Source organism: Austrofundulus limnaeus, unplaced genomic scaffold (assembly GCF_001266775.1).
Source record: "Austrofundulus limnaeus strain Quisiro unplaced genomic scaffold, Austrofundulus_limnaeus-1.0 Scaffold64, whole genome shotgun sequence".
NCBI lineage: Eukaryota > Metazoa > Chordata > Actinopteri > Cyprinodontiformes > Rivulidae > Austrofundulus > Austrofundulus limnaeus.
In genome coordinates this window covers 1,964,381-1,976,780 of record NW_013952466.1, presented here as the reverse complement: position 1 = coordinate 1,976,780, position 12,400 = coordinate 1,964,381, and the positions used below count along the sequence as shown (strand labels likewise).

General features: G+C 39.0%; 1 protein-coding gene across 2 annotated transcripts in view; it reads right to left on the bottom strand.

Moving 5' to 3' along the window:
- The window catches only part of afg1lb (AFG1 like ATPase b), a 40,816-nt gene that overhangs the window by 2,798 nt on the left and 25,618 nt on the right, over positions 1 to 12,400 (bottom strand). The window contains exons 8-10 of one of the 2 annotated variants that reach the window (XM_014010009.1): positions 3,182 to 3,276; positions 2,436 to 2,506; positions 1,178 to 1,278 (exon numbers count right to left, since the gene is read on the bottom strand). In XM_014010009.1, coding sequence (XP_013865463.1) covers positions 1,178 to 1,278; positions 2,436 to 2,506; positions 3,182 to 3,276 — 267 coding nt within the window. The remainder of the gene's footprint in view (positions 1 to 1,177; positions 1,279 to 2,435; positions 2,507 to 3,181; positions 3,277 to 12,400) is intronic. The other variant, XM_014010010.1, reaches the window with a different exon arrangement.

Here is a 12,400-nt window from a genome sequence, read left to right as displayed (position 1 = left end):
TTCCTAAATAGGTAGGAGAATTGAAAAAGGAAAAACCTGGGTACTCAAGAGGATAAAACTAGGGGGACCACTAGGGTGACCAGCTTATTCTCGGGGGTGGGGGCACGGCCCCCCTGGTCCCCACTGCTGGCGCCCCTGATCATGAGATGTGTTTGCATGTTAAAGCATGAGTGAATGACTCAGCTACTGCATCAAAAGTATCTGTGATGTTGACTGAGTTATAGACAGTTTTATGTTGGTTAATGTCAATTAGCTATGGCAGCTMTCTTAAATTCAATTGACYCAATAAGTTAATTAGATGTACATACTGTATAATAAATATAAAATCAATGTTTCATTAAAGTACATTCAGTGGTTCATAAGGTATTTTGCTAACAAACAGWCAGTGTTGACTGCAAATATCTAATAGAAAGTGTTGCTAATGTAAGTCTGGCCCCCTGCCCACAACATGAGCAAACAGATACATGTGTTTATAGCAAACAGACACAGAGTGAATTATACACTCTGCATAATCAGCCTGAAAGGAAATAAAAGGACAATTTAACAACAAAAGCATGTCGTGCAAAAGACTCCTGCTGATGTAATGTCCTTGGGGCTCCTGCCATTCAGTTTGATTGCTCTTAAAATTAATGAGGACACATGACAACATATGTCAGAGAAAGCCTTGAAGCTAAAACTCTCCATCACGGCTGAGACTTTTCACACAAACACACACGYRCACAAAATTATCAACACGATTGCTTTTTGACACTAAGCAGAATTGAAGATAAGATGGAGGTCAAAGGATCGGGCAGTGACACAGAGGGGGGACATAAATGAGCGAAAATGACAAAATGCTAAAATTATTGCCCACTGCTAAAAGCTGAAAGGTGGGCAATGATGTTTTTACCTGTCTCTTAATATCTCATGAACCTCTACACAGATTTTAATAAAACTTTCAGAAAACTATCGACAAAYGGACATCCTTTTGAAGTCAAGATGGCCGACACAGCTAGTCAACCTTAGCAAACWAAAAATAGCTCAAATTTACTGAATTACGTAAAAATTGAGCTAACCTGGACGTGGTAGTGGCTAAACTTGATTCAAGTGCTATAGAGCTAGATAAAAAGTAATTGCTCTTTAAAAAATGTCTGCACTGAAAATAAATAAATAAATAAATAATCTGAGTAATACTCACTCTGCCACACAATTCATCGAAGGTACAGTCAGCGATGGAGCCACAGGTCTTTTCCAACGTAACATCTCTGCCCAGAACACTGAGCACCCGACGACTCGCAACTGCGAAAACACAAACATGTTAACAAACAAGCTAACAGCTAATCTGAAAAGTGGCAAGATTAACTTGGACTGCTGTTGTTCTAAAACATCTTTAGTCGCAAAAATGCCATCTTGGTTGATGCAAAAGCTATTTTGTAAACATTTACACAGCTTCCAATTTTGCATTATACTATTATTCTGGTAGAATTTTTGTGATCCTATTGCTAAAAGTGCCCCATGTTGTATTAGAAGGGATAGTTAGCATTTTGTTCATGCAAATAACCATAACATTTTCCTCTAAATAACCACGTAAAGCTGAACTCACAGAATATAAAMGTTAAAAGAATAATCTGCTACCAGGGGTGGGCACAGCTAACCAAAATATTTGCTTCACTAACACCTAAACTGCTATAATTTCCTTAGCTCCGCTGATGATAAAAAGCTAAAAAAAAAAAAAAAAAAAAAAATTTAGGGGAGCTAAAGCTAAAACGCTAATATTAATAATATTAATATCCAGTCCACCATGTGACATTCAGTAATTCCCCTTTCTTCAGACCTGTCAATCATGGTGTATCAGTTTCAGGAATCAGAGTCAATAGCTAAACTTCAACACAGATACAGTATTAAACCATAAGTCAACACAACTCAAAATGCTTCACAGATCACAGATAAAAACATTTATGTCGTAGGGGTGAAATTAGAGAAAAATGTGTTTTCTTGTTGAGCCAGGAGGCGGAGCTACAGCTGACGAAAACAGGAAAAGCAGCAGGGGTAAACAGGAAGTGACAAATTAGTCTTTAAAATTGTGTTTTTGCTAAATTAGTTCTTATATTTAAACATTAACACAAAAAAAATTAATATTTGTATGCCCCAGATTAAAGCAAATACGTGTTTTTGTTAAACTTTTTTTAAATGTTGCAACAAACTTAGAAAATGTTGTCTGAGAAAATATTAGTTCAGCTGTTAAGTGGATGAGWGGAACAATGCCCTCAACTGTGACAGGTAATTTTACAGATTGGAGTTGTTTTAGGGTCCTGCTCAAGCTAGCCATTAGTGTCAATTGAGACAAAATTAAACTCAAATTGTTTATTAAAAAAAGCTATCTACAGCAGGTAAGATATTAACTGTTCAAAACCTTTCCACAGAACCCCACTTGCTTCACTTGAAACATTGCTTACCACTTCTCTGTCTTAATGCCAACTCCTCAAACAGCGTGTCCAAGCAGGCTTCTGCGCCGAGCTCCCCGGTGCTGCAGCAACACACACGGGGGAAATAATTGGATATGAAATTAATAAGGCTGAAGTGGCCACATCAAACGCTGGCAGCGAGCAGAGCAGGGGTGTCAGGTACTTAGCTTTTCACTCCATCAACTAAAAACCAGGATGTTTGGCTCTAAACACGAGCATTAGGCTKTGAATGAGACTGTGAAGGGTGTGTGTTTGTGTCTGTTTGTGCGYTTGTGTTTTAACTCCAGGCAAAAGGGTGTGATGAGCTCTATTTACATACAGTAAATGAATAAATCTTGTTTGGCAGASTGTGTGCGTGCGTGTGCGTTCCCCTAACAGTGTATATGTAATGAGAAAAATGGAAAACTAGCTTTTAAAGCTCTGCCATTTTCTCATGTTCTATTGATTCCTTTCATTCTTTTCATGGCTCTTTCAAGGTAATGCAGGTCTTTTTAAATTTCCCCTGCCTGCTTCTGCCCATTTATGCACCTGTTTGCCTTCTCTTTCCATCCTCAAAAAAAAAAAAAAAAAAAAAAAAATCAAACTACAGAATGTGCACAAACATTTCCTGTGCCTGAATGTTTGTGTGCAGGTTCATGTCGACTCATTGCCAGACCTCTGCTGCATCTCGGAGATGAGCGGAGCTGGAGCGTAAAAACAGGAGGGAAGCGATGGAGAGGGAGTCTTATGAGTCTTACAGGTAGTAGAGTTTCCCAGCTGCAGGTTTGACCAGCCTCCTGTAGTCGATCCTTGAGTCCAGACAGACAGTGTGGCAGTGATCCTGTGAACGCACCAACACATTTAAAACAAACAGGGAGAAAATAAATTCCAGTCAACAAGACAAACTTTTAAATGATCCTAAAAAAACAAGGGTTTTTTTTGGACTTACAAGCACGGGAGAAAAAAAGAGTCAGAGTACACCTTAGAATATTTAGAATATAATTTGTTGCTTTACTGTTTCGTGAAACATTTTTGATTCTGCACTGCCACATTTTAATAATCATTTTGCATCCTCTTTTCTCAGATATGCTGAAAATCGTCTTATAATCAGTTTATGTTTTGGTCAAACTTTCTAAACGGGCAATGTCGGGCCAAATCAGTGAAATCTAAAAGGATGTGTTGGTGCTCAAAGTCTGTGTTGAGGAGGACTCTCAACTACTACCACCTCAAGCTAGAGCTCCATTTCTGTAAAACTGACGGTTCCATCAAAGTCCGTCCAGTGATTTGTGAGAAATTAGGTTAACAAATAAGCTTTGGCGACTCAAAGTTATGGCCAAAGTTTTAGGTAAAGATGTGCAATGTGTAGCGCTGAGAGTATGTGATGGAGATCAGCCTCAGCAATACCAGGGCCGGCCCGTGGCATAGGAAATATAGGCAACTGCTAAGGGCACCGTCCATCTAGGAGGTGCCACAAATGGGGGATGAAAAAATTTTTTTTTTCTTTTTTATCAGGGTATAGTTGATTTAGGCTGTAGAATAATCACTCATTACTCAAGTTTAGTAACTTGTTCTGTGCGTTTCTCAGCCTGCTGTGTTATACTACATGAGGTTATATGGTGCAGAGGATGCTTTGTGATAAAAGTATGATGCAGTCAAGACTGACTACTGATGCTCAGCGTGTGAATAGAAACAAAACTAAATACTGCATAGCGGTAGCATATATGATCCTACGTACGCAAAGCATCAATTCACTAGAACTCTTAAGCTCCTATGTTGAACAGTTTTTGAGTTATGAGCATAGTTGTATGTCCAAACACCCCATTTTCAAATGGAGCCCCCTCCTCAAGTATGGGGTGTATCATAAAACAGTTGGCTGGCACAGTGTAGGTCAAACTCATCTACATTCCTGCCAAATTTCATGCTGATCGGTGCAGCCGTTTCTGTGATATGGTTGATCAAAAATCGCTGAAATTTTTTTTTAAAAAGTTCAGGTTAAAATCAGGTTTTCAGTATTCTACCTTGATAAAATACAGATTTTATGTTATTTTAGTAAAATGCTCTTCAAATGGCTGGAAAATGCGTAGTTTCGATTTTCAGGTGAGTTTACCCCTGCACCCCCCCTAGAACTGCTACACTCCACATCTGCTGGTTAAGATGAACATAAAATGTTGGCAGGTATGAGATAGACTGGTATTCTGTTTCAAATCAGTTATATTGTTACTAATTTAATTGGACAACTTCTATAGATAAAAAAATAATGTCAAAGACAAAACTATTTAATTTTAAATGTGAATGTTTGTAAAGTGGCAGTGAGGTTAAGAAAACTGCAAATGGGGCCTAGGGTGCCAAATTTGGTGGGGCTGACCCTGGCTCCTACCACACCAAAAATCCAGTGAATACAGATACAAGTTTCTTAAAAATTGCTCAAATACGAGATGTTTTGGTAGCCATCAAAGTTTACAGTAAAAATGTTTTTTTTCCCTCTTTTGCTGGTCTACTTTATGTGGAACATAAAAAGTGAGAGTTCTGCGTCTCTGTGTTCCTGTCTCAAATAATTAAAGGGACAAAGAGCAAATAGTGCCTGAACAGGTAAAACATCAGGACAGACAAGGCAGCGGGTGTCTCTTCTCTCCTCTGACAGCTCTCAATTTGATGCCGGCGCTTCACGCTTTATTGAGCTGAACTATTGTTCTGCAGCGATTCGAGTGCGTTCCAGCCGCGGCGAACCTGCCAAACTTTTCGAAACAGTGTAAAACGTCAACAGGATTCATGTCATAGAGTGCAGCACAAACTATAATCATCATCGCCACTATTCTATCAAAGAAAAGAGAGGAATTGCATATCATTCCGTGCGAGCCATCAGCGGCTGACTGAGTATTCAGCGACAGCTCCGTTAAATTATGAAATCAGTGAATTTCTGCCACTGGCCTCCTTAAGCTGCAGGATAATTAGTAATCATCACAAAGCAAGGGGACGGAAATACTCTATTCTTCTCTGCTGTCAACTTTTTATCTCCGTGTCCGCTCACACAAACGGGGTTCCCACTCTGAGCCAATTGGCTGAATCAGGCTTAATAACAACCTGACAAACTCGCCCTCCCTCACGCACAAAAGGGAGGTGTCATTTCATCAACCTTCCGTGACCCCGCCAACCGGTAAATAGTCGCTCAAAAAGAAAAAAAAAAAAAAGAAAGAAAATCTTGTCACAATTGCCGCCACATCATTAGAATCTCTGTTAGGCTTTTCTCCTGCCATCTCCCCCCACCCCTATGAGCGGCGTCTACCTACAGTGAAGACGGCTGACGGAGGTATAAATAAGAGAGGGGAGAAGGAGGAATGGAAACACAATCAGAGATGATGATTCCATTGGTTATTTATAATCAGATGAGGCTGAGGCCTCGCGGGTCATTACTTGATTATCCATCTCAAGGGGATTGTCAAGTTCCCCACTCCTTCAAGATTTCCTCCGCCTACACTTTGTGGTCTTTCTCAACCCCTCCCAACACTGCCGCCTCCTCCTCCTCCCCCACCACCTTTCATTTTGCTCCTCAGGCAGTCACGTCGTCTTTTTTGCAACTTCCATCACCTCAAACTACTTGTTCCATTTGTGTTGTAAACAGAGGTGTACAGGAAATAAGTACATAACGTTTGCTTTCATTTCATTACACTCAATGATACTTTTACTTCTTTACTTTAATTTATAGGGGCTTAGATAAAATTTTCAAACTTAATTTAGAGCTGTTTTTCCTTTTGTACTCATAAGGCTCTGTGAACAGATTCCAAAACTATTTAGTTTTTTTAAATTGGACCACCCATTAAAGATTTAGAGGTCTTTAAAGGCTGAAAATTAGGAACAGGGTTCCCACACCTTGGTCAACATCAAATTCAAGGACATTTCAAGGACTTTCCAGTATCAATTTCCTCAAATTAAAGAACCACRYRCAACRGCAATTACCTACTGCTACMGCAGAATGTTACCAATAAACAGSTTTAATATCATGTAAATTCAATGAAAAACTGAACAACATAGAAGTTGCTGAGTCAGAAACAATGACGTCAGTTTACAGTAATCCTGAATAATCCATATTTTGTGTTCATTTTTATCCAATGTACGTTTTTTTATTTTATTTTATAATTTTTTTAAAGATGATGAAAATCAGTCATGTGAATAGAGAATTTCAATCCCCTAAACACATTCAACGACTTTCAAGGACAAGTGTAATTTTTGGCTGTTTTCACAAACATTCCAGGACCTTGAAATAATTTTTTCAAATTCACAAACTTTCAAGGATTTCAAGGACCCGTGGGAACCCTGTAGGAAGCAAGTGCTCCATTGACTTCAATTATAACATAAACAAAGTGCAGGACTCCGTAAACACAGTGCGCATCACAATTTCGCAACTATTTTTCAAACCAAAGCAGAAAACAAACTAGATAAAACCTTAAGATAGATTTCAAAATGGTAAGCGGAGGGTAAGCATGAAAACAAGCAAAAAAAAATTATCTGACCCACGCACTGCCGGGATCAGGCAGCGCATTTATCAAAGTCCCTATAATTTAACACCTCGTTACACATTACAATTTTAAATATGATACAGAACGCCACAGCAAGGCTTTTAACATAACAGAGGGGCACACATCACACCAGTTTTATCTTGTTTTCATTGGCTACCTGTCAAATTCAGAATTATTTTAAAATTTGAGTTTGGACTTTTAGAGCTGACTCCCCACTCTATGGCCGCAATCTTCAGTCTGCAAGCCAAAATCTTCTAAAGGTTCCCAAAACTAGATTTAAAACTCGAGGGGACCTGTCCTTTCAAAATCGAGCTCCTAGATTGTGGAACGCCTGTGTCTCCGTGAGGCCGATTCTGTTGACTTCTTTAAGAATCAGCTTAAAGTGCTTGTGACATCAACCTTTTTGTAATAATACAACTGCATTTTTGGAAAGATAATACTGAAAACATGTTACAAGATCGTTTTAATGCAGCTGAGATGAACAGTTGTTGAGATATTTGCATGTGAGGTAACAGGAAGTGATGTCAAAGGGGAATGTCTGCATGAAAACAGAGCTACGCTAAAATGCTCAAAAGCCCAGWCTGTGGAGAGGAATCGGATGTTTTAGATTRTTTTGAGACGCTATCAGTCAGAAACAAAAAAGAGTGAGAGTTCAAATAATAATGTTTCAATAAACAAAGCCCAGTGAGTTCTTTTTCTTAAAGGAGTTCATCTTTGATGTCACTTCCTGTTTCCCATTTGCCAATCCAAGTTCAAAAGAAATTAGACCAGTTATGTGTCCAAATGGGTAAAATAATGTGTGGTAGGCCAAGTTTCTTAAATAGAACAAAGTTTTCTTTGACTTTTTTTTATCTGAAGGATAAACACGTCACTGGCACTTAAGACTCTGTTGTTCAGACAGGTTTTAACTAAATATATTAATGTTTTATTAGTCATTTTAACTTGTTTTATTGTTTGCCTTTATGGTTTATTGTATGTTATTAGTTTTTCTCTCTGCTCCTTGAAAAGCACTTTGTGATGTTTATCTGTGAAAGGTGTACAAATAAAATTTACTTACTAAGTTAAATATGACTCATCATAAAAAAGAGTTGTTTAATTTTACAGTTTTATGACTTTTAAGTAATTTTCTTATCATTGAAATGAATTTTTACCAAAGTCATCTTCTGTTAGGGTATTTTTACTTTTACTTAGTAAATTCTTTATGCGCCTCTGGTTGTAAATCAAACACAGACCAGTCAGCAGTTTTTCACAGGTGTGTTTTTTTACGCAGACTATTAGGCTATAAATACCTCTAGCTGGTTTAGGTTGTGTTTAGAGCTTAGATGCTTTCAATGAAGCTCCCAGGAAAAAAATAATTGGATCGATTAAGTTTCTTTCTTTGTTCAACATAAGATGATCTCAGCTGTAGGTACAGTAGCGCTAGGTCTTTTCTTTCTGTAAGCTAAATTGGCTTGTTGTGAAAGTTAAGGAAAAGTGTGGCTTGAACACTTGAAATTGGCTAACAGGTGAACTACTGTTATTTTGTTGTGGCCTCAGATTCACAATCAGTATATATATWTTTTTTGTTTGTTTCGAAACGTCAAACTGAGGCAGACTCTTTAGAAAAAAAGTCATCCAAACACATGTAGCTGCGATCATGTCATTGTCTGAGCTGGACAGCCGTTTAGCATAAAAACAGAGTGGCTTCTTTTCTTCTTTCTTTTTCTTTTTTTTTACTCCCCCCGCTCCCCTTCATGACATATCTCGCGCTCTCAATCCTTCCCTTCTCAAAAAGTTGCTTTTGAGTTTTTCAAAGAACGCGGGGCCATTGAGCCGCAACAAAAGCCAAGGATAGCTGAGTATTGGGCCCTGATGAGGTCCACTCCCTCATTACCCGGTAGCAGAAAACATTTGATGCTTCTTTTTTTATGTTTGGTCTGGAGAATTGACCAGGCTTGAAAAAAAAACGCAGGGTGGGAAGGCTGAAAAAGAGATGAAGGAGGGGGAGAAAGAGCAGGGAGAGAGGGGGAAAGGTTGTCGTCCATTCAGCAGTGTGTGTCTTGCAGCCTTGTGTGAAGGGACATAAGAAAAGTAGGAGGGGATGGCGGGGGGGCTTAAAACACTGCCTTTATGCTGGTAAGTTCTGTTCGACTCCTCTGACATCAAAGTGTTTTCACTAACTGGGGAGTTGCTGCGTGTGTGTGTGGGTGGAGGAGGTGTAAGTAGGCTGGGGGGTGTATCTGCTGATTTTATTCATTCCTCGGCTGTCTGGTGGTGGCGGTGGTGGGGGTATGTGACAATGTGAACACCCTAATTACACCTAATGATCTAGTCCCTTAAAGTGCGACTGCCTCGGGCCACCGTTGGATTGTTCAGCTGGCTCGTTCTCACAACCTCGCCGTTGCCTCGGCTGCTCCTCTCAGCAAAACATACTTTTGAGTCACAGKCTTCACCTTTTGGGGACTGGGACTCCCCCTGAGCCCCTCTCCAGTTCTGTTGGCCCAAAAAAACTAAACTAAATTGAAACTCACCTGGACAGCATGGGCCTGCAGTAATAATASTGTTGAAGGACTTTATTAGTTAAAAACTGATTTAGAAGCACCACACTATATTCACAGTTTTCCTTTTTAAGTATTGATTTTTRTRATCTATTGTTTGACTATTGTGTTGATTAAAATAGCGTCAGCTACATGCCTGAAACAAAATAACAACACATAATAACTAGAAGCACTCGGAGAGTGCAAACCTCCCCCAAGACCAATTTCCCCCATCCTGTAATAGAGTTACAAAGGGGCACACCAATACTACAGTGCCACCTGCTGGACACTTTGAAACCCACGCCCTGTGAAAGCATCACAGCTTTGCCGATGTCAGAGTGTTAAAAGAAAAATAATTCCTGTATCCGCATCGTGATCCGGAACCTCACCAAAATTTAAAGGTGTGTTCCTTGGCCCAGCAGCCACATGTGGTAAAAATGTCATGACAATCCGTCAGGTTTTTGAGTAATGTTGTCCACAGACAGAACRACAGAAYGACTGTAATAATAACAGTGAGGGTCTCGTGTAGGAATGGTGCAAATGTTGCATTCAGCGTGTTTCAGGCAAACGTTGGGATCGTTGAAAATGAACGTTGTGTGAAAGTGTGCGTAAATATATGCAAACGTTTGACCTGCTGTGAGAATATGCATACTTCCACTCAAACCTTTTTAGGTGATTAAAGGAGATTTATGCAAAATTGCTGGTCAAAAAACAGCTGCTAAATATTTTGTTGTGTACTTGGGAGTCTCTAGGAGYACAGAAAAGTTGAATCTAGTTTCTCCTGGTGCTGCGTAGATATMTTTATATACTTTGGTCATATTTTTCAAMCTGTTCAGTTTTCTCTATTTTCTATGAYGCCTTTTGAACTATTAGGTCAYAGTATACTGAGACTTTTTGTAAACCAAAATTAYGAACCTATATTCAAATAAAGGACACTTATGGTCCTGAGCCATATGCAGGCTGGATGGACAAGTCTTCTCTTGTTGACATCTTTTAATTAATTTGTACATAAAATGTTTCTGTGCAGCTATATAGTCTCAAACCTTTCTATCAAACTAGAATGGACTGCTCTAGAAGCTGAGGGGGCGGAGTGTGAAGCACCTTGTTTGGATTTAAAGAGACAGCCTCAAAATGAGTGAAAGAGGGGCTTGTGGTGTTACAATAAGGAATTCAGGCCAAAGCATTGCTTTTAAAAGCATGACATGTCTCCTTAACACACTTCAAATGGTAAAAACAACAAGACGTAAACACATGAGGCACATAAAAAGCATGAGGGGTGATTCCAAAGGTCAATAAGGTGTAAGAGATGCATAAAATTGTGCAGTTTTGGCTCTGATTTGATTTAGAAGCATCCCATGGTATTCCTCATTTACCTGCATCAAGACTTTTTTCAAATATGTAAATGGAGGCGTGTCAAAGGAGGGGTTTTATGTGCACTCAGTGTCATGTTCAAGGATGTACAAAGGAAATACACTTSGACTCATCTGTACACAGTTTCATAAATCTGAATATTCGTGCACTTTTCAGACTTTGTTCATACGTCAATYTTTAGTATGAAAAGCTGCACACTCTCTCTGGACTCAAAGTAGTTTGACTGCAAAACCAACAAATGGAAGAAACTAGGGGTGCAACAATACATGTACCCGTACTGAACCATTCAGTACAGTGCTTTAGGTTCAATACACACTTGTATCGAACAATACAGACATTTAAAATTTATTTTATCAGCTTCTCTTCTAAAGATGCTCTGTGTTGAAGGATCAGTGGATCTGTGTTCGACTACTCCACATAGGCTGCATTTTTGAGCGCAGATCCACTGAGAAACTTGCTGTTTCAGTAACATTTAATTTAAAAGTTGTACTTTTGAGGTTAAACAAATGTTCATAATTAATTTAAATAAATTACAAGTTAAAAAAGGCATGGAAATTTTTCTTTTTTGTATCGAAAAAATATCGAACCCTAAGACTAAAGTATTGAACCGAACTGAATCGTGAATTTTCTGTATCGTTGCGCCCCTAATAAACAGATTTCTAAAAGACGTGCAGAGTGAAATGTCTGTGTTAGGAGTTGCCTTGAGCTACTTATCACTTTCTTTTTCACTCATTATGTGAGGTTTCAAAATAACTAATCTTGATCTTGAACTAATCTGATGCCCGTGTTATCTTGTGGATAATAAAACAGCAGTCAGGCAAACCAAACCACAGTAAATCAATAAAAAAGTAATCGAACTTTAACATTCAAACTTAATTTTCTTAGAAGTCTTAGGGAGGAAAATCAATTTTTGCTGTAATAATTGATTGGAWTTTAAATGACGAGATTCTTTCACATGCAGTTGTCAGCCCTACCCTGAACTTAAACATTTAAGAAAACAATGACTCTCATCAAACATCGAAGTCGATTTGCTGAGAACTCACAGGCCTTTCTGCTCTTAATGCGCCCAGCTTTTCTCACCAAGGTCTCCACTGGAGGATCACATCCCTSTCATTCTTCAATATTCTGTCATTCGGTTTTGATTTATACATTTCTGTTTTTCCCTTCACTAACTGCGCAGCACATTACAATTATCAACAATGACACAGAGGAGAAAAAGAAAGAAAGAAGGAGAGCCAATCAAAAGAAGSGTTAACGTGAGCAGGACACCCAGAGATGCTCCAAGTTGCTCCAGCGTTGTTGTGTCTTTTTTGATTTTGTTGTTYTGTTTTTTCCCCTTCAACGGGCTTTGTGKGCCACCGTGAATCAAACRAGCAGGAGGAAAAATAAAGTCACTATTCTGCTACCGAAATACAGAGACCTGACCTTGGGTGAGTAAAGCCAGCGAGCAGAACAGGATGGTGATGGAATAAAGAGYGAGGATAGAAGAGTGGAGAGACTGGATGGGCAATGAAAAGTGGAGTGGAGAGGGAGGACGGCTCAGTTACAATACTGCCAGTGTCCATAAAAATACACC